This window comes from Anopheles cruzii, chromosome 2 (assembly GCF_943734635.1).
Source record: "Anopheles cruzii chromosome 2, idAnoCruzAS_RS32_06, whole genome shotgun sequence".
NCBI lineage: Eukaryota > Metazoa > Arthropoda > Insecta > Diptera > Culicidae > Anopheles > Anopheles cruzii.
In genome coordinates, this window is record NC_069144.1 from 39,741,496 (window position 1) to 39,767,415 (window position 25,920).

Sequence of the window (25,920 nt, forward strand, 5' to 3'; positions counted from 1 at the left end):
AAGCTGGATGTGCGTGCGCCGGAAGCCGAACGAACGAAGCCGTTTGCCTCGGGAAGCGTTTTGCCCTTACCACACACCCGCACACAGAGAGTCCGCTCAGTGTCCGCTAGACCGCCCGGTGGAGCGACAGCATCGTTTGCGTTGTCCTCCGGTAAGATGATGGTGTCGGTGACATCGTCGGTGTCGGTGAAGAGTTTTAACTAACCGATCCGGAGATTAGATTGCGGACGGTGCCGGTGCCGTCGGCCGAAAGTGTGTCACATTATTTCTGTGGCGGGTTGCCAGCTTGGCGGGTCGGTTTGAACCACCCCCGGAAAGCCGGTCAATGTCGTGCGCTAATGTGCTAATCTGTGGTCAGGGTCGGTGCTCTAGTTGTCTCCCGGCACATGAGCGTTCGTAGAGAATTGTGCGATCGGTTGACTGGTTAAATGGTGATTGCCTTTAGTTCAGTGCTCGCGTGTGTGTTCGCATGTTCCTATCAAGGATTAAGCTATTTGTGGAGTGCTTTATGGTCTGTGTAATATTAAAACTACAAACCATCCGAAGGACCCTAGCTAGTGGCGGCCACGAACGTGAATACTGCGAATCAAACGTTCTTTAAACAAAATATTAGTTACCAATTCCCGGGACCGGTTTTTGGCCGGTGATCACTCGAGTTAACAAGAAACGCGCCTTCATCACAAAGAAACCGTGTCGGTTCGGTTATCAGCACCGACCGATCGTTGGAGGGGTTTTTATGCTGAAAGAGAAAACAATCATCGCGCCGCATCGGCGGATGTCCGCTCGACCGAACTTTATTACTTTGCAACCGCTTCCGGAGATCATAAACAAAGTGGAAATCGAAAGTAAATATGCACGCTCCGCGGTTAGGTTAGTGGGCTGCCGGGAATCGTCAGCCGCGTTCGGTTCGGAAACGGACCACCAAAAACCAACGAACAAACTTTGGAAGCCATTCCATCACGTCCGACGGATGAACGAGTAGTAGACGGTCAAACTTTACTTTGCGCTTCGACGGCACGGACGACTAAAAAGCGGATCCTAGCCGGGTCGGACCGGGAGCCGGGGCCGGAATGCGAAATGTGGCTCTCGATGGAATTGCTGCCAACGCGGGGCGAATAGTCCGCTCAGCTTTGGAAAGGTTCTTCGGTCGGGCTCCAGTCTCAAGGCTAAGAGGACCGGTCTTAACCGAACTAAGGACCTCTAGTCAGTGTAGTTTCTTGGCTTAATCATTTGTGTCTTTTAGTGCAAACAAACAAAACTGACAAGATCCGGAGTAATCGTTTGCTTCTAAGAGCTTACTCCGTAATTCGATTAAAAGTGCACGGGAAAAACCCCAAACGCCCAAAGCCCTCGGGCCTGTCTGTGTGTGTGTGCCTCATCCACACGTAATCCTTTTATCTGGAGGCGGTATAAAGCGCTCGCAGACGTGCGGACCGGGATGGGGGATTTTTTTCTTGCTCGGTCCTCGGCTCCTTAGAAGTCGTCCCAAAAGCACCGAAAGTCACCAGCCGGCCAGAGAGCCCCATTTGCGGCACTCAACTATTCCGAGAGCTGCCGATGCTTTTATCTTCGTATCCGGCGGAAACGGCCGAATCGGGGTAGGCACACTATCGGCATTACACGGTGGGGCCCCGGAACCGGCTTTTTCGGTATCGGCGCGGTCGGTCGGTCCGGTGACTTTATTGTGGCCGTCATCGTCCGTCGGATCTTGCCATTCCGTTGCGTTGATTGAACGCTTCGGCTGCTGCCCCCGATAGGCGGCTTTAACCCTGAGCTCCCCTGCGCTTTCCGCTGGTAGCCTTCAAGGGTACGTCCACAAGGATGATGTCCTTGTGGTTGGGGCCTTCATCATCCACCGCCAAAAGACATTCCGTTCCGGTGCGGCCCAAATCCGGCTGCGTAAAAATCGGCTCCATAGCATACCTTTCCGGTATTTGAAGGACATTCCAGTCGACAGCCGAGAAAGAGCGTAAAAGTTTCGCCGCCCGGAATGTGGATCCAATTAATTAGCCATCTCGCCAGCGATTCCACAAATTGGAACTACTTTACACCGACCAACGGAGGGGCCGTAGCGCAACGGAATGTCGGGACCCGCATGGCCCGGCCGGGACACTCGGGAAACAATTTGCCAAAAAGCGCAACCCAGGGATGCGTCGCCGCGCCAATATGCAATTATGGCCGCGGCCCCGGACAACCCCGGGATGGGATGGCCCGGCGCTGCCCTATGGAACGGTCCGCCTTGGAACATTCTCGGGTCGATCTAATTTCCGGTCCGACTTTGCTGCACCCGGAAACTTTGCTAATTAAAAACGAACTCAACGCCCGGAGCCCGGAGTGTCCCGGCCCGTTCCGGGCACCGAAAGGATTCTTACCAGTGCCTTGCCCTGCCAGCCAGTAGTTTCCTTTGGAAGTGTCGAGTGACAAAACAAAAAAAAAGGCGAGCCCTTTCAGAGTAGGCCTGGAAAATTGTTTGTCTTGCGAAATACTTCAATCGTTGCGCGTTGTCACCGTTGGCGCACCGAGAACAACGCTCGGGAAACTTTTCGGGGGGCCCTAAACATTCGTTAAGTTGCTGCGTTTAGTGACGGCGGTTCGGAACGATACGGAGTGCTGTGAAATGAAATTTTTGGGCGAAAACACTCGAACAAAGACTGTCGAGAAAGTTACCAGGGAACGGGGAATCTATTGGAAAAGTTGTGATCCAAAAGTGTTGGCTCCGGTTATTAGCAAGATGATTTAGAAGGTTATTTGTTGCGTCAATCTGTACGATTCAAATGTCGATTTGGTTCGTTTGCAGGACAGCTCAACATAGCCAACTAGGACAGTGCTTGGCCTTTTAAATAACTCCAAGAACTGGCTAATACTGACTCCGTGAAGCCGACGCAGCAGAAATCAAGAGTGAAACGTCAAAGAAAGAAGTCGCTAGCAACATAGTGCCGTGCAGTGTTAATCGCACCGTCATTGATAGCAAACTCCGACCGGCGGCACACATGTTTATCGGCTGAAGTGAAGGGTTCCAGAAGAAGCAGTGACCTTTGCTGACGCGTGTACGAAAACCGAGGGTCACAAGATGGAGCGAAGGCAGCAGCAGTATCGGCGGGTGATGATTAGCGGTTGCAGTAGCAGCAGCAGCAACAGCAGCAGGCTGTTGCTAATTGCCGCTATCGCGTCGCTCTGCGTTGCCATGGCGATGATGCCGACGATGGTCGGCGCGGTCCGCTGCCCGGACAAGTGCTTCTGCCAGCAGCGGACGGTGCGCTGTATCAAGCAGCAGCTCGATAAGGTCCCGGAAATGCCACCCGATACGAGCATTATGTGAGTAGTAACAGCAAAAAAGCGATCAAAAACGGTCCACAAGGGGGGGGGGGGTCCGGGATCGGGAGGGCTAATCGAGCCACACAGATGTTGCTCTCACTCTCATTCCCATCAGCAAAGGGCTGACCCTTTTTTGGGACCCCGAGCCTGAGCTCCTTTCTTCGAGTAGGTCGGTCGGTCGGTCGGCACAAACTTATGCAAATTTAACGACGCCCCGACGCCCCGATAATGTAGCGCGTTTATGGATTACGAACCCGCACGCGACGCGGCAGACGGTTCTTGTCGCGTGCACCCCTCTCCGCTCCTGTAAACAGTGATAAAAGGAATGATAAGAAACACTGTACACACTCGGTTTTATTGCCACATTCGTACGGTTTTACCCTCGAACCCGTTCACCCCACGGTTCGGGAGTAAGTGGCCAGGACAGGAAAACGGGGCAAAAAGATGAACCGGACAGTCCTTTTTTATGCTCGCTCCCCCGAAGACAATCAACCGCAGTGGCCCAAAACATTGCGCCTCCCGGTTCAATGATTAATTTTTGTTCATCAATCCCCGCTGGTCCGTCGTTCGGGGATTTCGATACGCTAAGGCGCTTGGACACAAATTGCCCCATTTGATCGGCAAATGGTGAAAAGTGGATGATTAGGAAGATTCATGGCCGGTCGGTTTGGAAATTCGTTCCAAATTAGGTTATGTTTGTCGGGCCACAATCGATCGGAGCGCAATCAAAGGTTGGCAGCATTCGATAGGGGTTGCGCCAGGCGCGTTTGATGTTTCGCAGGAGTGATGAAGCGCCTAGCCTGGCCGATAATTGATTGTGGATAGCAACTTTCTGGGTTCAGTCACCGAATTTTGGGTGTGAATTTAATACTTATAACAACGGCACAGCGTTATGGCGCAGTTTTACATATTTGGAAGACCAGCGCGTCCAACATTAAGCTGAAAGGTGAAGTTCGCACAGGCCTGGCTGACGACGCCTGTGGGACCGATTTGATGAACCGTGGGGCTGGCTGGCTTCATGGCAGGTTGCCTTCATAAAAATCTCACAGCACATGCAACACATTGGCCACCATGGCTGCCATCCATCATGCGTCCGCCTGTCACAGACTTCACACAAGGCTTTCGGCTTAGCGCGCAAGGCTTCGGTTTTATGTTTTGAAGTGTTGCGCAGTGAACGTGAAAATCGCGAAGCATATTTTCTCTGCTGTTCTTTCGTTCTTTGCTTCTATTTTCTCATTTTACGATAAATTGGTTTTGGCAAAAGTATATAAAACGTTTGAAAAATTTGAGTTCCATTGCGCATTTTTCGTTAGGATACTCGTTGCTGGTTTGAAACGTTGATGGAGACGCCTGGTGCTCCGTAAAAAATGGCACACAAACCCCACAATTCATTACCGTCTACCCAACGTCGCTGGCCCCTAATAAATCCATGATTGGGAGTAGATTCAATTTGTGATCACCAGAACTCGTCGTGCTGCCGTCGTTCATATTTGTCGGTTCCATTAAACTGCACACACCGGGTTCACCGGGCGGAAGCCAGAAGTGACTTAAGAAAAATCTCGGCACCCTATCGGATTACAACGCCCACACCACCCCAACACACCTCGAGCCTCGGCCGGGGAACAGACACTGTTTTCGTACCTTTCGCAATCCGCTCGACGTTGGTGAGGCGTTGAACCTTAAACAGCCATTTATCTTCGCTCTCGCTTCGATGGGAAGGAAGCTATCCATTTGGGAAATTTACTCCATTTTTTGGGTCCCCCCCCAGGGGGGGGTCCAAAATTGTCACCTGCCTGTTTGGTCGCAAACAAATGAATGGGGCTTCTTCGTGTGGGGCGCGCCGACCTAGAACTCGAACTCCCGGACGATGAATCCATCACCGCGATCACGGCTGGCGGCGCGGCTTGATGGCGGCGTGATAGGACCGTGTTGAAAAATAATACTCATTTCATGTGCCGTGCCTCGACCCCATGAGACCCATCTCGCGGAGGCCGCGGGCTGATTTGTTGTTGGTCGTTCCGTTCCGCGTACCACATGCGGGGACATGTTTATGCGGAGTGCCGGCACACACACACACACACGAGGCCAATGTTCTCCGTCATGTTAAGCCGATTAATGTGGGTTCCTTCCTCTCTCTGAAAGTGGCAGCGATTTAGGGTTGCTGAATCTGTTGCCAAAGGGCCATTGTTTCCCCGTTTCGAGGACTTGCTTCGGTCGCTGCATTAATCTCGGTTGATGCGCCAAGCCTTGGTCGGTGAATCGGACCCGTGTCGGAATATTTTCAGACGATTGACAAACAAACTGTTGTCCCGGCTCGTTCTCGGGTTCACTTTGCAAATTTAATTGCCAATCCCCCAAACCCAATCCCTAAGGTTGGATAATCTTCCCACCTCAGCACGGCATTAAGCGTAAAGATTAATACTCCATTCGGTTGCTACTTCATTCCTTTCGGAACGGACTGCACCGGGCTGGCTGGCTGGCTGGCCACGTCCGGTCTGGATTACGTCACCCCTTAGGTGCGAGAAACACGGCACACAGAATGCGACAAATGACGGTACGGTTCATGCGGCCAACTGGTGGCCTTCGTGAAACCGGTCCCTTCTCTCGCGTCCGGTGCCGGAGCAATAAGTTAAGGGATAATTTTAATTACATTTACAGTTTTACCGGCCCCGACACTTCAGAAGGCTCCAGGTCCAGGACCGCACCCGAACACGATGCGGTGATGTTGAACCGGAGCCTGGCGCGCCCCCTCGGTTCGGGTACAAACAGCAGCTCCGGAGCAGTCCGGAGGGACACCGAAAAATGCCGGAACCCGGTGCCGGAGTCTGTAATGACCTGTACCGTGGTGCGAGCTGGTGCCGGTTTTATGGTCCGCTTGTGCCCGTGCTCCGCTGTGCGGTTGACCGGAATGTAAATAATCGAGCATGGAACGTTCTTGTGGCCACGACCGCCCACCGTCCCGGGACTGATTGGCCGGCTGGCGGGGTTGGGGTGCGTGGGTGCAAAACCGCAATAATGCAGTGCCCGGGTCCCGGAGTCCCGAATCGCGCCGCCAGCCGTCAGGGGTTTCACTTTAATATTGTTTCACGAGCACCGACCCCAAGTGTTGCCGTGCCCAACTGTACTGTCGGTTGTTGTCGGCCGGCTCAAATTTCACGCCGCACGGACCCGGGCGGCACTCGTGCACTGTGAAGCATCAAAGGGCTGGTTTTAATTCAGTATCAGCCGTCAGCGTCCGGAGCGGAGCGGCGTTTGTTTGATGTGGGCTCGAAATGTTGTTTCAAGTGGTAAATTTGATCAGCTCACTCCGGAACGCAGCAGCGGTTCAGCTCCGGAGTGGTTCGGGGTTTGATTTTAAATCCTGCTGCTTTAAATTGTAGCTTTTCTTTTTTGGGCGACTGAAGCCCGCTAATGGCCCGTAGTCTGTAGTGTGGGCGAGGGATGATCTTCGGACCTATTGAAAGTGAATTAGTTAGGTACACATTTTCGCTTCCTCTTACGCTGATTATAAATTTCTCTCCTGAAATTGTTTGGTTTCGGGGTCAATTTTTCAAAGTTTCGTTTAAACCGGCCAGCTGTTGTGCAGCTTTTCGTGTGCAATGCAGTTTGATAGGGCCACGTCTGGTCAGGAGTTCAGGCATCCGATTGTTGGCATCATTTGGACAGTTTTGCCGTCCTCTTTTACGTTTTATTTATTAATTCTTTTAAAATAAAATCCTTCACGGTATTGGGAGTGAATTTTTGCTGCCAAAAAGTTTGAAAAATGTAGCAAAAGCTCTTCGGTGGTCAAGCTCTTTCGAAAACCAGAGCTTATAAGTGGTACAAAATGTTCAAAGAGGGTCGGGAAAGCGTTAAGGGCGAGCGACGGCCAGGACGACATCAAGTGATGTTAATAAAATCAAAGAATAGGTGCTCCAAAATCGTCGTTTGGCAGTCCAACATCTTGGTGACCATGTTGCAATATCAAAAGGATCAGTGGAAAGCATTTTGAGTGACCGGCAACGGAAACTTTTAACCTCCAAGATTCTTTACCAAACCTGACTGTTGTTTGCAAATAGGTTTGAAAACAAATTCTGCCGATAAGCCGACCGAATGACTGTGCAGGAATCTTACCGAATACATCATTTATGGTGGCAATGAATCATTCATCCGAACGGTCCGGCGACCTGCACCGAGATATAATCTCCCGTGACGCGTGATCGCTCAATTCCATGGTTTCACATGATTTTATAATCCATCCATCCACCCGTCGGACCGGGTCCGGGTACTTCTTCGAGCGCTCCACAACATGTCCTTGCCCCCGGGGGGATGGCTGGACCCGTGCTCCCCGTGGAGTGTCATTGGGCGGGTAATTGCTCATAAATTTCCAACAACACTTCGCCATCGCACAGCAGTCGCCCCCGCGGGAAGCGGAGGTCCGGGCATTAACAAATGCACATCCTTAAAACACACTTTCACCGTATCCGTCCTCGGCACACAAATTTGCCCACTTTCCAAGTTCTTCGCCGAGGGTGTGCTTCTCTCTCTCTCTCTCTCATTCTGTGCCGCATTGGAGGCAATTGGGAACTGCAGCACCAAGAACGATAAGTTAATTATTTATGCAGGCGTAAATTAAGTTCTAACTCTTTCGCATCGGGGGACCACCCGTCCCCACGCTTCCGTCCTGCCCGCCGTTGGGTGAACCAACACTGGTCTACGTCTGCTACAGGACGACGACGACGTATGCTGCCTTGCCGTTGTCGCCATCGCACGAGAGTTGGTCCAAAAACGGCGCAGCATCTGCTGGTGCTGGATCGTGCGGCTATCATGCTCCGGGTGTAATGAAAGTTCTTCCCCTCCGCAATGGCCCGGACGAAAGATGGATCGATATTGGGAGCACTTTTAACCGGGTGGTCCTATCTGTGCATGATAAATATAGTTCTACGACCATAAACTTGTCTAGACGGGACATGTTTATGCAGCGTCCTCCCGGGTACCATGCAAGACACGGGATAATTCATAATCACATCGGAGTCCGGTGCGGCGGCAACAATTTTCCGACGATTCGGCTTCAACAATCGTTGTTTGATTGCAAAACTCTCGCCAGCGCAACCCAACTCCGGAGCCAGGGTTTTTTTTTTGGGTTGTCGTCGTCGCGAGAAGGATAAAGTTTCGGCCGGGGCCGCCTCTCGGATGCAAAGTTGAGCCAATCTTTTCATCCGCTCGCAACCAAAGCGACCCCCCACCGGGTGGGTGCTTGGGTAAAAGTTTGCGCCCGTTTGGTACGCGCGCCCGCGTTGGCAGCACTTGTGTCTATTATTTCGCCAAAAATCATAACTTATCATGCTGTGGAGACGCGCCAACGCAAGGGCGAGGGACTGCCAGTGGCAGATCTTGCCATTTGTGCGCAAACAAACTCACCCAACCTGAAACGCCCCAACTCATTCGTATGATGGAATGTGATGCGAGGGACACAGAAACCCCGAGTTTGGGCAAGTTTTGGGCGCCTCGAGAAAGTTGCTCCTGGCTCCGGGCCAGCCAGCCAGCGGGTGGTTCACGGGCCGGTGACGGGGCCGAGCCGAACCGAACAGGTGCCAATGAACCATCGTTGGCGGATATATGGCATGCTTTGTATCATTTGCCGACGCAGGACACCGGGAACCGGGCGCCTCCATCGAGGGTCGCACGGGGCAGAAAATCTCGGGATTTACGAGACGACGATGCGAAGCGCGTGAAAAATATCGCCCACAATACATCTTTTTCCATGCGAAGCGGCCAAAAAGAACCCCAGCAGAAAAAAATCCTGGCGACAAAGCGTGCGATAAGACGGAAAAACGCGGTGCCGACCGAATCATTTATAGACCTGTGGAATGCTAGCGGTTTCGGGCGTTCTCTCTCTCTGTCTGTCTATCTGCTTCGACCAAGGGTCGATGCGCTAGTGGAAAAACACTTTAAATAACGCTGCCAGCGACCGGGGACCGACGGTGGGAGAAGTTTGATCAAGACGATGGCCTTTCGGGGTGGTGGCAAAACTTTTACTCCTCGACCAGGAACGATCCATTCCTGTCGACGGTACCGATCTGGGGTGTGTGCGTCTTTTTTCCCGACTTCACATTTCACTTTCTGCACTCCTGGCTTCGGGTCCGGTCCCCGTCCTCGATCTCACTTATCTGTGCTGTGACTTTTGGCTGCATTCTTCTGGGGCCCTCCTTACAGCGTACTGTTGAGTCCTTGGCTCTTCGCCCAGCCATGGGAATGTGCAAATGGAAATATGAATATTTCGTTAGCAAAGTTAGATTTGCTTTTACTTACCGTGCAGCGTTTCGTCCCCCCCGGGAGCCGACTGCACTCATGCGACGCGTTGTCCTGACGCGACCTCGCGCCGGAGAATGGCTTCGCTGGCGGCGGACCGTCAAAAAGGCACTCTAGCGATTTGTACTAACTTTTCCTTTTTAGATATCGCACTTGGCGTACTTGGCGTCGTCAAACAAATTATACCATTTGTATTGTCACCAGAGTGATAGCCGCCTGGTTATCGACCGATCGGTTGGGTGTGATTTAAATTAATTCACTGTTTCTTTCGGCAGGACAATAAAGTGGACGACGAAAATTGACACTGTAAAATGCAAATACATTGAGCATAATAAAATAGTAAATGATCCGTGCGTTGCGTGTGGTTTGTTGCAACAAAAGAAAGTAATTGCTTTATGTTTTTATAACAAGCTTTTTTTTCCTTTTGGAAAATTGCAAAACGCAATGCTGCTAGGCGCAAATGTAAGCGCAAACACCGCCAAAGTGAGGGAAATAAAATAGACCCACAACAGCTGCATGCTGCCCCCGGGAACCCATGTTGTGGTTTGTGGCATTGTTAAGCAGTGAACCTAGCGGAGGCCATAAATTGTGGTGAAACCGGTTGAAAAAAAACATCGACAGCTTTCGTGTACTAATTTTGCAATAATTTGCTCCCCTTTTTAAATGATTCAATTAATATCGGGTACCTTGAATATTAAATTCCTTCAAAAAAACGGCATCCCTGCTCTGTCCATCCGAACCTATTTTTTCAATCTTTCGATCCAGAGTGTTTGCGTTAACTGCCCCGTAACGAGGCGAATGCTAATCGATTCGTTCCCTCGCTCTTCAACTTTCAGCGACCTCCGCTACAACCACATCCGCGAAGTGCCAACCGGTGCCTTCGAGGGACTGCAGCATCTGCACACGATCTTCCTGAACGAGAACCAGCTGACGCGGGTGCACTCCGGTGCGTTCCGGGACCTGCCGGCGCTCAAGTACCTCTACCTGAACCGCAACCGGATCGCAGCCATCGCACCGGATGCATTTACGGCACTGAACCGTCTGCACAGCATGTAAGTACGCAAGACAGGCCGGATTTTTTGCCGCTAAAAATCGTCCGCCCGGCTCGTCGAGCGCTTTCCGGTAAACTCTTCCGGAATAATTGATGAATCGCCACTGATTGCTAAATCCATTCACTCCGCCCCGAGAGCTCTGCAACCGAATTTTTCGTTCGCTGTTTCGTTCCATGTTCCGGTGCGTGTTTTGCTCGGGGCTTCGTGGCGCAACAAAAGGTACCTACACTTCAACAATCTGAGCGCGCTGCAACCGCAAACCTTCACCAGTATGCCATCGCTGGAGCGGCTGTAAGTATGGTGGCGCTTCCGGTGGCTTCCGGTTCCCGTTCGCCGTGTACCGGTGCAACCAACCCGGCCGCTAATGCAGTCAATCCGGCCGGCAAAGGAAAACTTTCGCTTTAAGCCAATTTCGACGATTGTTTGTTGTAATTTACGAACTTGCCCCGGACGGGAAACGGGGATTTCCATTATTTCATTTTTCGCACCGAAGACCGAAAAGAAGGATGGGGTGGTTCGCAGGAACTGGCCCAGCTCTGCAGGGGTAGTTACCACGATTATAATTAGCTAAATTCGAGAGAACTGGTGTCTTAGATCTATTTTGGGAATCATTAGCGTCGTTAATCAAAATTTGTGGAAAAATTTGGTTCCACCGTAAAATCGTGGGTTTCGTACGAAGAACGCTGTGTGGGTCTTCGTTGGCAATTAATTTACCGCAACCCTCGGAGCGCTGAAGTACTTTTGTCTGTGTCTGTGTTATAGTGAATGCAATTACTTCCTGGCACTGGAGCAGTGAAATGGTGCAAGCACTCGCAACGTAATAGGTCCTTCTCCGAAACGGGTACTTCTCTTTTTGGAGGCCACTCGCGGGTGCGAAATAATCCAATCCTCTGATGGCTGATGGAGCTGATGGAGGTACTTGATAAATACTTTGACGACCCGATCCGTGCCGCGGGGAAACCAGCGAAAACGGTTTTTAATTTCCTGGCCAACAACGATCCGCGACCGATGATCGATGCGCTGCCCGTGGCCCTACGGAACCTACGTGTATAGCTGACAAAAGTTAATCTTTTAACGGATCGGACATGTTCGACGCAGATACACACGCCCCGCTCGGCAGTGACCGCACCTTATGCCCACCGGGAGTGCGGAAAATGTGGTGTGTGCAAAGTTTCCAGTTTTTAATTTAAACTAAGCGCCTCGCGGGCTCAGCTATATTAACCATTTGATTAAAACACGCCCAGCCAGCCGTGGTTCGGTGGCCAAACTCCACTCCTTGAGTACGTGATCCAGCGGGAACGGATTATGCTGCCGGCAGATTGAAGAGCAGAGCTAAAACATCGTCATCGTCGTCGTCGTCGCCGGGCCATTGTATCTCGCTGCACAAGGCGGAAGGATTCCTTTGGCGGCGGGAGACCGCCAACTTTTAGCCATTGTGTACCTTTCGCAACTTATGGTTCGCAACATAAGCAATAAAACGAGAGAAATCAAAGAACGACGAAAACGGAGGAAAGATTTATCGATCAATTGTGATTGTGATAAATTGTGGCTGACAACATCGACCCGAAACGGGCACATCGACCCGAAAAAGCAAGAAAACACACCTAAAATTGTTGGACTAAGAATTGAAGGACTAAGAAGCACTGGCGGACAGTAACATTTTCTAAACAGACGTAATCAATCCTGTTAAACTTAAATTGCCTTGTCTAAACATCGCTGGCAGCTGCTGTTGCTGTCACTCCGGCAACGTCAGTACCGTGACTTCCGGTCCGAATCAAGACCCCGGGCCAAACCGGGTGTAATTTGAAGCTTTTCGACATTATCGTTGCCACTCTACCGATATTGCCGAATCAAGAAGTATTACGTGAAGTTAGTTTTTTCAACAAATTCTCCACAGCCACGTCCTCCGTCGAAGCCACGTGGGTGTGCATTAAAGAAATTAAAAGTATCGTAGAGGTTTTGGTTTTGGTATTCTTCACGCTTTTTAAAACTCGGTCCCAGGTTTTGTTGTTTTCCGTCGGCCCACCGGCTACCTTCGCTTTCGGCGCCCAAAAAGGCCCAAAAAAGAAACACCTTTCGGGTGTGTACCGTTTCCACTGGCTGCAATCTATCTCCTGTTGTGCTTTTCTTGCTTCCGGAGTGGAAAGAAATGGGCGGTGCAAAAAAGAAAACGCGGCCGCCTTTGGCAGCGGATTATTCCGGTAGAAGATGAAATTAAACGGCCAGACACACAGTGTGTTTGAGGGAAGAAAACAGGAACGTTGCCGCAGGAGCTTACCGAAAACGGAAATAGCTTCCTGGAACCGGGACCCGTGGCCGGTGGAACCATTCTCGACGTGGCCGAGATTTTTTACGCCTTCCAGGCGCCTGGGGGGGTCCGGCTCCCTATGTCGGTCGGGCCCTTCGTATTCGGTGGCCGCACAGCCGAATGGGCGAGCAATTAAAAGCAAACATTGCCGTTGCCAGTTGCCGTTGCCCCGGCATCCTAGGCATCCCGTGCAGGCTGGTCGCCTTCGACCCGATACTTGCTCCACTTTGCTCGGTTCTTCATCCCTGCTGGGTGGTCCCTTCGGACCAGGCTGCCTATGATGAGGGACCAAGAAATAATAAGCGTTAATGATGACACTTGATACTGCAAATAATTAGAAGCGAAGCGAAATCGGTGCAACAACTTTTAATAAATGCTGCGCAAACAGAGGAAAATGCTGGAAATCTGATTACGAAATCGGTTCCCGGGTTTTAGGGCAGATTGGCCCCACGTAAGAAGTTGGATATGAACTGCTTCGAGTTACTTTGACGCAGGTTGTGGGTACTTATTGGCTTACGAGCCATGTTACGGGCGCACAACATTCTGTGTGATGCGAACAACGTTTGATGGGATTTCGATTCTGAGAAGCCCGATCTGGCTGCAGCTGGCGGGCATCAGAATACTGGCGGAATTCCTCCACCAATTTAGCAAACACATTTAACAGCAACATTTTGGTATGACATTTTCCAAAGAAAGCTGCAACCGAGATTCCCTACATTCCGCCCAGTATTTGGAACCAATTCATCTACAAAGCACTTTGATGTTTCCCATCCACCGGCGCGGCACTCTGCTGCGATTCTCCAGTGCATCCTTTTTTCTTGGTGTCCACTTTAATTCATCCCAAAGCCACGGCCCCTGCACATGCTGTGTTTACGTTCCGCTGTTCAAGTTCCCCTTTGCCGTGAAAGGAAGCGGTTGATTGCACCGACAGGCGACACGTGCTGTGCGGGTGCGGGTCAGCTTCACTTCTTCGACTAATTTAACTCCTCCCACACACACACACACCCACACCTGGCAGGTATTTGCACGGCAACCAAATTAAGCACCTACCGGAGGGCAGCTTCGAGGGGTTGCCGTCGCTGCACCGGCTCCGGCTGGACGATAATGCGCTGGAATGCGACTGCTCGTTGCTGTGGTTCGTGCGGACGATGCAGCACCCGAACCGGAAAGCCCTGGTGGCCGGGGCCACCTGCGCCACCCCACCCACCCTCGAAGGGCAACCAATTAGCGCGATCACGGAGGACGATTTTCACTGCGGTAAGTTCAGCTTTCACGGCCAACAGCGGTTTCAACAGCGTTTCACCGGGCGTGTCGAACTGCTTAATTAGTGGGACAGCCGTTGACTTTTTTTTTGGCTTTGCTCCGTCTCATATCTTGGAAGTCGTTTATCACCAGCGCGACCGCGACCTCCGATTTACGGGACGGAAAACGAAGTTGCAACGTGAGCGATGTTCGCCATTCACTTTCTACACGAAGAAAAACGCTTCACCGCTGATTACTACGATTGGTTTGTGAGTGTCAAAGAAATCAATTATGGTGCTTAAACCGAGCGTTGCGGACGATTTTCGTGTCTTGGGCACTTAATCTCGAGTCGCTTGAGTGTCTCGAGGGCTTAATGGCTCGAAAAGGATTCTAACGCAATTAAATGTGTGTGTTTCCTCAAGGTTTCTTGAATTGGAGGTGGAATACACATTTTGTTGTTAGAAAACGTTACAAATTCTGTTGGAACAGTAGCCGGAAATAACCAATGAAGCCAAACATATTTACTGATTAGAAAAAGGTCAAGGTTTAGAATTTTGGAATGAAATTTGTTAAGCAGTTTAGTCCCCAGTTCTTCATTATTCATTTTCTTTTAGTAAATCTACCATCTCTCGGTCTTATTCGACCTTTTTAAAGTCAGAATAATATATAATATACTTAGAATACTATAGTTGATCTCTTTTAGTCGGCTCAAAGAATGTTCCTTCCTCAAAAGCAGAAAGACACTTTAGTCAATCTAGGAAAAGCGATAGGTAAATGAACACTTTCTTCAACCTTTCACTGAACAAACTGAGTAAACTCATTTAATGGACTTTGCAAGCACTCAGTGCTCAGTTTCTACATAAAGTTTACGGGCGCCGAGCAAAAGCAACGTCCGATTCGAACCGTTCGGTACCCGTTTCACACTTCAAAGTAGATAAATTAGCTGATTGGTCTGGCACCAACCATCCACTAACTCTAACTCGACCCAACTCCGACGGAACGACGCCTTCGGGGTAACACCTCCAGCTCGCGAACCCCACCGTATGCAGGACTTTAAAAGTCGGTGTCGAGACCGAGCCCTACCGCTTCGTATCTTCGCCACGCCGCCGGCTGGAATCAATTTTGAAACCATTTCCCCAAACTCGATCCCCGAAATCCGATTAGACCGCGATCCCTTGGGGGGGGACCAGCAGGCTATCGTGCTTATCGTAGGGTTTCATCCCCTAATTTGGAACCCACCCTCCGGTGTGGGTCAGTCCGGTGTGGCGCCGTGTTTTGATGCCTTTTTCCTTCCCGACTTTTCCTCGCACACCAGCCAAGCCGGAAATCAGTACCGAGCCGAAGGACATCGAGGTCGGCTACGGTCAGACGGCCATCTTTAGCTGCAAGGCAACGGGTGACCCGCGGCCAGACATTGCGTGGCTGGCGGACGAGCAGCCGATCCGGGCGGAATCGGCCGACGGACGGACCACTTTCCTGCCCGACGGCTCGCTACGGATCGACGAGGTCGTACCGGCCGACGCCGGCCGGTATCGGTGCGTGGCCCGGAACACGCTGGGCAGCACGAGGTCCCGCTCGGCCCGCCTGACGGTCAACAACGAGGTGGTGGAGAGTGAAGCCGAAGCTCCGAAGTTCCTGCGAACACCTGCCGACCAGCGCGAGCTGCTCGAGGGCGATCCCATCGTGCTGGATTGTGTCGTTACTGGTAGGTAGGACGGTGGAACCGAGCCCCACCCCCCCGCGTTATGATCCAACCCCCCTCATGTCTTGGTGCTCATTGCTAGGTGCTCCCACGCCGAGCATCATGTGGAAGTTCAATGGCGACGGCATCCAGAACGGACGCATCAAGCTGTTCGGCAACGGGTCGCTCATCCTGCCGGCGTCGACACTGGACGACAACGGCGTCTACACCTGCTGCGCCGGAAACGCTCTCGGCAACGTTTCGGTCAACGTGACGGTCGTGGTGAACGGTAAGTGTACCTGGCCGGCCCGGCACCGGCAAGCTGTGTTTGTGTGGCCGCAACCACAAGCGGGGTTTTATTGTCCTGGCCACTCTGGGAGTCGGAAATATTCGGGGGGGAAACTTTTTCGGGACCGTTCCATTATTACATTGCGCCGGCTGGCACCCCGGGACGAACCTTACCTTTTCCGTCGCGTTTACCGCTCCGCGTGGTGGTGTGAAGTTGGGGCACTCGTAGTTCATTCATGCGAAATCCGTGACTCCGACGCGGAAAGTCCTGACTCAGCGGGGCCGGGTTGCATATCACACGCATTAGCTCAGCGCAGACTTCACGCTCAGCTGAGCGCACAAGACGCTCGTACGCTCGATTAAACTAATGCGCTACCGCAACCGCCGGCGATGGTTCCGACCGCGGGAAAACTCCGGTGAGCCGGTCCCGGGGTGTGGCGGTCACAGCCAGTCCCGCGAAAGCCGGGACTTTTGCAGAGGCAGACATAAACTTTATGCCTCGAATGTGCCCGTTTTTATGCTGGAGGTAACGCGTGTTGGGATGCTCCGGTGTCGCGAGCTTAAACCGGGAGCCAAGGAACGGGCTGTGTTATTGGGTTCACCTTAAAGTGATGTCGATTTTCAATGCAATCATTTCAACAAGGCTTTGGTTAGGTTTCATTAAACAATATTATCATTTCAAATGCATTTTACATATTATATGCTGTGTTATGCTTGTTTTGTTTTAGGTTAGTTTGATGTTTTAGTATAGCGTTTGAAAGTCCTCATGCGTCTGATACGTTAATCTGTAGCTTTCTTGGCGCATCACATTTTTAATCGTGCCTTATAGTTAGTACTACTAATACTGCATTCATTGGTACGTGGACATCTTTCTAAATGTTACTATCAATGGCATAAGGCAATTGCGCAAATGTACAGGGTGCGTAATCACGACAGGCGATATTTAAATGTAGAATAACTCCGTCACCTGTTAGACAATTTTTACAAATCTGCCAGATTTCGAAACGTTAGTCTATGCCGTTTCAGTCATGACTAAATTTACGCCAAAAAATGGACTGAAATTGTAGCGCTCTACAGTGAAAATAATCGTTCGATTGTAAAAACTATGCGTGTTTATTGTTGAGGAATTTCTTCTGTTTTTTTTCTGTGGGGCTTTTTGAAGAGTAAGGTTTATGCCAGTCAACCGAAGACCATTGAAGAACTGAACATTTAAAACATTTAAAACACCCACTTTTTGTGTGTTTTGCAATCTTGTTCATTTGTTATCTAACATTTAAATATTCCCTGTCGTGATTAAGCACACTGTGTTGTGTTACATACTTATTATTTTAACGGTTTATGATTTTAATAAATTGTTTTTTTATTTGGAGTTTTTTTAATGGAAGGCTTAAATCAAATTTAAATTGCCTAAAGGAAAAATTTAAATATCGAAATCCCAACAGAAGTTCAGAAAAAATCGCCAGACCAGCCAGATCAGTTCTTTCCATTTATGCAATTATTAGCATCTCAATTGTTTTTCACTGTTTTATGTTTTCCACTTTTATAAAAACCTTTCAACCAAACTAAACAATTAATCAGAGGCCTAGAAATTTTATCTGGTAACCGAGATCACCTTTGGACTGACCCAACGGACTAACCCGAGGAACAGCCCCAAAAGATCCTCTAAAGGGCGCCTTTTGGCAGTTTGTGTGTTCCGGCGTTATGGGTTATTTTAAAGTTATAGTTGCGAGATTAGTTGCCCCAAAAATACGCGGCCCACAAAAACTAACCCCTGCTAACCTAACGCTCATTTACACCCCAAGAATGCTAATCATTTCCGACGACCGTTTCGCTGCCATTTCGTGCCGCTTCTTTCCCATCCACTAACCAACCCGCCAGCCCACCCACCGGTGACATCATCAGCCGCACCGTCCCCAACAGCACCATCATCAACGTCATCCATCGCTTCCGGTGGGGCCACATCGAGCCCACGGCCACCGAACGGTGCCACGCCGCTGCCAAAGCCATCGCCCAGCGCAAGGATCATGGCCACCGGCTCGCCGCCGGTAGCACCAAGCACCAGGACCATCCCGACGGATTGGATCGCCCAGGAACCGGAAGGTAAGGAACGCCCCGATGGCGACTGTTTAGACAAGAAAATGATGGCACAAAAGATTATTAAATATCTCCCCCCCCCCCGTGGTGGGTGAAGGATATTTTCGCACATTTTTCGGTGCGGACTAACACTAACAATGTAAATATTCAATGTTGGCTCATCTTTCGCCTTCACCTGCAACACGCTCACCATCCTTCTCATCCATCGTCCGGCTGGTGCGATCATCGGCTGAGCCGGCTAACAGCTCTCATCAGGCAGCTTGCCAAGCGTGGCAAAATGTGGGAAATATGTAAATTTAATGTTTAATTGAATTGCTGTCTGCGCTTCAACAAACACGCAGCGAGCGCTGCGTATTTGCCCACCGTCAACACGTCAACTCCCCGGCTCGGTAACGGTACGCTACGCCGGGAAAAAAAACCGGCGAACGGCCAACCGCACTTGTACCGGAAGTTCGCACTGGTCGCCGATCAAATCGAACGTAACAGTTGTTGGTTTAACGATTTTTTCCTTGGCACCGACTCGACTCGGTTCTCGGTTCTCGGTTCAGCCAGACGGCACGGCGCTTGTTTGATGTGATGTGTAACTAAATCTATTTCCGGTGGTGGTTTGTGTGGTCAAACAGAAGCTGCTATCCCGTCGTGTGTTCGAGCAAATGACATGCAACTTTCGGCCCCGTTCGCTCAGGACGGGGCCGTTTATAATATTCGTCCTGCCGGCTGCAGAACCGACCGAGGGGAATCGATGATTTCTTGGAGAGACCGCACTCCGGGAGGCCGAATGACGAGTAACTAACGTCAGTCGCAGGCAGGGCGCTAGTTGATGGATGGATGGATGGGTGGCCAGCCTCGCATCAGGATCGAGAGCCAAATGTATCTTTGTGTCAGCAGCCCTGCGGATGATGCTGACTCGTAAAAAGTGAATTACGAGCTCCGCTGGTTGTGTGTTGGGTAATCGTTGTGCAAATGAGCCCGCCTGAGCTCAGTTGCCAAATCCACCAAAGCCGGCCACTTGACACGTGATTCGGGGGAAACATTCGAGCGTAATCGTCTGTCCACTTGCGCCAGTAATTTATCGGCCCCGATCCTGGCGGCTGTCGGCTATTTCGGTGTCGGCAGCTGGCAGCAGCTACGGTGACGGTGTTTAGACAGTTTACGATCGATAGTGGCGCAATGCTAATCGATATTTAATTAAAAAGCATCCATCACGCGGCATCCAGAAACATGCTGCCGGATGTATGAGCGACCCCGGCCGCATGTCGTTTCGTCCTTCGGCGTTTAGCGGCTGCAGCTGAGTTCATTTCGGGACGGCTTCTGTTTCCGTTTCCTAAGAGCACAGTAATATTTAGTTAGAACACACAGTTGTTATTACATTGGATGGCTGTAATGTGTATTTTAGCGTACAACGTTCTGCTGCAGTTGCAAATGATGTCGGTTTTACAGAGCTACCCAGAAGGGCCCGCACCGGAATGGCCACGGCACGGATATTGTTTAAGGACCGAACTTTGGCCAAATTGAGGTTTTATTTGGGTTTCGCGTTGAGTTATTTATTTTAGGCATAATGTGTTTCGAGCTTCGCCAGGAGAACCCCATTGGGCTATCATTTTCATAAAAGCAGTCCATCTGCATCAACAAGAGTACTTCAGCTTCAGACCGCTCTCGTTCAGTGTCCTTCCCACACGCCAACTGACGAACTGGAGTTACTGCTAAAAATGCCGGCTTTGCGGAAAACGGAACGGAAATGCAAACCCGTGAATGACGCACGCTTCAGGGCCGAGGAAACTGAAACCGAACGCCACTTTGCTTTCATGCTGTCAGGTGAAGACAAGCTGGCCACCGGGAAGCATATTTTTAACACGTCCCAAGAACGCCCGATGACAACTGGAAATGAATTTTCCACTTATCGCCCGTTTCACCGTGCCTTTCGGCTGACGGTTGCAAAAGAGAACACGCGCCGGCCGCATTGTGACGCTTGTTTGCTTTCATCTTATTATCGCCAGTCCATCATTCGCCACCGAGGGCCATTAAGAGCAGGATCGCGCCCTGCTCGGAGCGGTCTGTGGCGTTTCTTTTTCCCCGTGCGCCCGATCCCATTATTGGTGTTTCGCTTTCCTTCGTGCGAATAATGAGAAAAACGGAAAAATTAAACACAAAAACAAACACCGCGGCCACACGAAGCAGGCATCCTGAGGGCTGGCTGGCCACCTCCGGGAGGAAGCTGAGCGACAAATTTATGCAAAGCAGCTCCGCTCGCCGGACACCGGAACGGTATCGATGTTTTTCGACGCAACATCCTTGCGGACGTTCTTTCGAAGCAGTAGTTTTCCCGTTCCTTTTCCTTGTTTTTGTATGTGTGCTACTTTACCGTTGGCCCGCATTCTAGTTTGACGGATCCATTATCGAGAGTTTAATCAACGAGGAGATCGATAAACAGATTGTCACCAGCACCCGGGCCGGGATTTCGGAAGTCCTTTGGGAGGGGCCTCTGGTTGGGGCCTTCTTTTCTTTTCACCGCTGTCATTCGTAGAGAGAGAGAGAGCAATCGGATGCAATTACGGTTGCAATTGACAGCCCGACAAGCCCCTTCTTCCGGCCTCTGACAGTTTTCCTCTCCGGACCGGCGGAGTCCGGACCGTCGAAAATGAGTTAATAAAAATTCCAATTTCGAGCAAACTTTGGTGAATCCAAAGTCGGCCACAGCACATTAAATCGGGGAAAAAGAATCGCTCAATAAACGGTGAGTTTTGGTGTCGCAACGCATCACCATTCACTTCACGAATCACGAAACTTGCGTCACCAGTTCCATTGCCGCTGTCTCGAACCGAACCGAGTGCTTTGTGGTGTCGATTCGCTTCAATAACAAGTGTTGATTTGCATGATTATAATCTCTTCAAAGTTAGTTCCCACTAGTTGGAGTTCGATTCTGGGCCCGGAATGCTAACGTCGGCGAGTAAAAGTGCGGTTTAATTGAAAATGCTGCCACGTTGCCACTCGAAACGCGACGATCCTAGTCCGGATCGAAGCCGCCACCGGGCGGACCGTGTTTGCCCGATGGCTCGATGTTGACATCTTCAGGGAAGTTGTACAAATCGAAGATTGACGAGGCTCAGGAGCAATCATCGGCCGCGAGCGCGTTTGCACTGCGACGGAGTGTTAATAATCAACCGTCAATCAGAGCCGTGAACGGTGAAGCGGCTTTTGATACTCGATAATCAGATTGTCAAATTTCATGCACCAACAGACCCACAGCCGGCGGTGGCATCGTTCAACGTTTCGGTGCGACGTTCGCCTGCCGTCGATCCTGGGGCAACCCTTCACTCCGGCTCGGTTCGCACCGAAGAAGTTGAAGGGCCACCGTCCCATCTGTCGGTGTCGCCGTTTGACGAGCGTGCTGTGATTTGAATTTCAAATAAAGAACCAGCCGATCCGGCCGAAGAACCGATAGTTCCGGGGGGGGGATACTTACGCAGCTGAAGCAGCAAAAAAAAGGAAACGCGCCGAAATGAGAACTGACACGTGTATGTCGTCGCGCAGCCCCCGAATCCATGTTTGTGCCGCGAAAACATCGAACGGCGAACAGACCGAGACGGGTTCGATCGTCCAACGCACCCGAATCGAATCGGGCCGCCGGAATCTTCGGCGGGCGCGCCGCGAGCACGTTCGGCCAAATTACCGTTTGATTGTGATTTGTAATGAACGGAATGTAATTCTATTTCCGATTCTTTTATGGCCGTCGGGCCGGCCCCGCGGGATACCGCGGCGCACGGCCAATTCTCGCCATCAAGCACCGCCCCGAGCCGGACCGGACCGGGTTTGCTGATTGTAATTGACGTTCTTACGCCAGTCACCACCACCGTTCGCCGGATTATACTGTGCCAGGAAACCGGAACGGAACGGCCGAACCGAACCGGCTAAGCTTGGGCGAGTGATGAATTCATTACGACTCGCGATGGCAGGTTGAGATTTCTGGACCGGACCTAGGGGGGTTGGTCCGACGACCTGGGCTTGAGTCGTAGATTGGAAAACCTAATCATTTTTTCGAAATTAATTTTACCCACGTTGACTGCTTACTGCACGTGTTCGGAATTACTTTCAAAGAGCAAGGCACTCCAAGGAGGTTTGACGGATGAATGCCTTGGACCATAATTCAACTGTCACGCAGGAGTTGGGTTGGATGCCTCATTTCCTGCTTATTACTGGATTACTCCCGAACGGATCCTTGTTTTTGTGGTGATCCTGAGGGTGCTTGTTCATATCCGCGTTTATGGCCCAATGACGTCATGCCTCCACCAGGAACTGTCACAAAATCAATCGTCATTTTTATTACTTGCACAGCATTCGACGATGTTCTGGTCCCGATGCATGGTCGATGGGCTGGTTACACCGGTGGTGTCTAATTTAATAACGGAAAGGGAAATAGTAATAAAAGAGAGTATCGTAAATGGAATGGAAGCAAATCAATGGCCTGCAAGGGATGGGCCACAATGGGCACAGTTCGGAAGGAAAAACGGGGATACAATATTCATTTCATCATCCCGGTTCGATAACGCCATCGACGCCGCGGATAAATGGAATCCAATCGAATTATCTTCCACCTTGTCGTGCCGTTTAATCTTAGTCTCCGACTCCCCGGTACCGGCACAACCCGGCGTTGGATCATCTTCTTGCCGGGTCAGTAACGGAACAGGTCCCCGTAGGACAGGCAGGCTGTTGGCTGTCTGCTGCAGATTCAGTCACTTTAAACCATCGTTCCACCGGCGCCGGCGAGCACCAGCCTGCGCTGGAGCACATTCGATGCATATTTTAGATCCGGTCGGCACTCCGGTCTGGTCGCTACACACAGGACGTCGTCCTCGCAATAACCGCGCCATATGGCCGTCGTTGTCAGCTAAACTTTGGTGTTCTTTTTGGGCAGTGGGCGATTCCGACCACCCTCAACGTGTGATCCGGAAGCGGCAGTTTTACGGCACTGGTGTACGGGTTGTACGTAGATGGCGTTTATAGGTCTCCGACGGTTCCTTCGAAGGCGACCATTTTTTACCGTGAGGAAAAATTGCAATTCCCGAGCCCAACTACCGGCACCGTCACCGTGCCCAAATGTGGCCTCACCCCACGTGGTTCGCTTCGGCAGCTCAACGGCGGAAGTCAAGCGAAAGTCAAAGCGAAGTAAAACGTTATTTTACATATTCTTCCGAGCGTGTCTACGCCGGGAAGGTAAAGAGGCCGCCCGGGCGGTTTTGTATTGGTGGGTGAACGGCGCTTTGTGGCACAAGGCCCCCCCTGCCGTTCGCCTAATTGATGCGATATGGAGCGTTAAAATGGGATTTTGGAACTTGTGGTCGAGTGCCGACCAAAAATGTACTTACTTCGTACACCGTTTATGGGTTGGTGTTGTTTCTTTTCCTGTTCCACTGGAAAAGGGAGGTGGTTTCAGCCCACAACCAGAACTCGACTCGACATGGTCCAACATTTTTGGTTCCCCGATTCGGGAGCCGGACCACCCAGCGTTCTTGCCAGGAGAAATAAATGGACACTTCCGGCGCACGCGGTGCGGGCTGAAACAATATTTGCTAATAAATCGACGAACACTTCCTCGAAGCGCCAGACTGTCCGTTTGGGGCACTGCGACCCACCCACCCAGTTGGTACACGAAACATCCGACACCGGCCGGCGGAACCATCGTTCCGAGTTTAATGTGCCCACAGAGATGCATCACGGGGCACCACCGAAGGGGAAGCACATTCCGTTTTATGTGTCTCTGTGTGTGTGTTGCAGCAGCTTCCGGCCACAAGACACAAGATAAAACCATTTCTATTTCTCATAAATTCGTGATCGAAGCCATTGCCACAGGAAGTGCCACGTTGCTGGCCATGCTACCATCCGATATTTCGATTGCTGTCAATGCACGGCGCACCATCGCCATATTCTGGACTTTGCAAACAAAAAACCGAAGGGAAACCCGTTTCCAACAACTCACTACGGTGTCGGCGGAGTAGTGGTTAGCCCATTACCGAAATGTCCACACACACACGGGCGAGTTCCACAGCAGATACAATCGGGAAGCGCCTGGAATGGAGCATCCACAAAAAAAAATGGAACAGGAAAACAGAAAATACCAACACCCAACCCAATGAATAATGGCAAAACATGGACCACAGCCAACACAGTGCCAGACGTTGTGCCAGGCGCCTTATCAGGACTCCATCATCTAATCGTGCCCTCTAGGAACGGGGAACGCCAAAGGAACGTATTTCAACTATGAATCTGAAGATTGCGGTCCCAAAAGTTCCAAAAGTTCCAGTGCCACCCAGAGCAACCCAGAAAGGCAGTCGAAAATAGCATCTTTTGTCCGTCCAAAGGTCCACAGGTCCGGTGCACTTCTCTCCGTAGCTCAAGCATCCCAAGTTGGAGTAGATGGAGTGCACCGTGCACGCCATAAAACTCGCTCCCGGCAAACGTTCCCCACGTTCCGTACACGTTGGACCACATCACAAAATGAACTTGCCCATTCTGTAAGGAACGCAGCACAATCGGAGATCTCGCTCCGAACCGTGATACGGTCTGGTCTGTGAATGTGGTGGAGTGCAGGCAGAAATGAGGCATTCCATTTGTGATTTCTTCTGTCGCAATTTAGTGAGCTCGCCCTCGCCGCCGTCGTCGGAGTATTACTTCCACTTGACCAAAGTCGGATCGGATCTTTTGGGCAAGGAGAAGGAGACTTGCCAGCGGCATGGCTATTGTTGCACGGCTCTGTCGAAACATTGGCCAGTTCATTGTTTTGTGGGCTTCAAAGTAGCAACGGCCACACCGGCTTCAAAATGTGTTGAATAACTTTTCGACCGCCAGAACTTGCTTTCGGATCGGTGGTGGACTGAAAGAAGGCTGAAGGAATACAAAAAAAACATAGCTCGGGGAATGGAAAATCCGTTTTGACTCTACTTACGCTCCTCGACAGCTCCCCCCAGGATAGTGCTCGGGCCGGAAAACCAAAACGTTAACATCGGTTCAACGCTGACGCTGGAATGTGAAGCCGACGGGAATCCGCTGCCGCACATCTGGTGGAAAAAGGACGGTCTAGCGGTGAACGAGTCCGGCCAGATCTACTTCAGCGACGATGCGATCGAGCTCACCATCGACCACGTCCAGGAGTCCGATGCAGGTGAGAGTGTTGCCTTAGCAACCGACTAGCAACTGGTGCCTCGGGTGCTCCTTTGTTGTGGTGATCCCGAGCCAATCTCATCAAGGTGGCTGTAATCTGTTGCTCCGGCTCGAGAGCGAAAGCTCGCACAGAACCCGGGCCGGCCCCGGGGTCCTGTGTAATCGTTAATTGATCTAAATGCACAACCGGTGGCCGCGATTGAACGAACCTTTCAAAAAGCTGATTTTTTTTATTCCACTTGCCGCCAACCTCACCACGCGACCACCACTGGATCTCTGACAGGCACGTACGTTTGTGTGGCCGAGAACGAGCTGGGCATCGCGGAGCTGGAAGCCGAAGTGGTCGTCATCAACGTGGGCCCGCCCCGGTTCCTGTTCGAGCCGTACGACCTGGACGCCATCGAAGGCACCACCATCGAGATGCCGTGTAAGGCGGAGAACGACGATATTCTGCAGGTAAGTAGCCGAGCTCTGCATTCTCTGGTCGGCCAAAC

General features: G+C 51.1%; 1 protein-coding gene across 1 annotated transcript in view; it reads left to right on the forward strand.

Moving 5' to 3' along the window:
- The first annotated feature begins 3,070 nt into the window (after positions 1-3,070).
- LOC128279054 (peroxidasin) overlaps positions 3,071-25,920 on the forward strand; it is a 28,452-nt gene continuing 5,602 nt past the window's right edge. The window contains exons 1-9 of the mRNA XM_053017775.1: positions 3,071-3,315; positions 10,443-10,658; positions 10,878-10,949; positions 13,985-14,223; positions 15,524-15,913; positions 15,993-16,178; positions 18,056-18,277; positions 25,224-25,427; positions 25,710-25,882. Coding sequence (XP_052873735.1) covers positions 3,071-3,315; positions 10,443-10,658; positions 10,878-10,949; positions 13,985-14,223; positions 15,524-15,913; positions 15,993-16,178; positions 18,056-18,277; positions 25,224-25,427; positions 25,710-25,882 — 1,947 coding nt within the window. The remainder of the gene's footprint in view (positions 3,316-10,442; positions 10,659-10,877; positions 10,950-13,984; positions 14,224-15,523; positions 15,914-15,992; positions 16,179-18,055; positions 18,278-25,223; positions 25,428-25,709; positions 25,883-25,920) is intronic.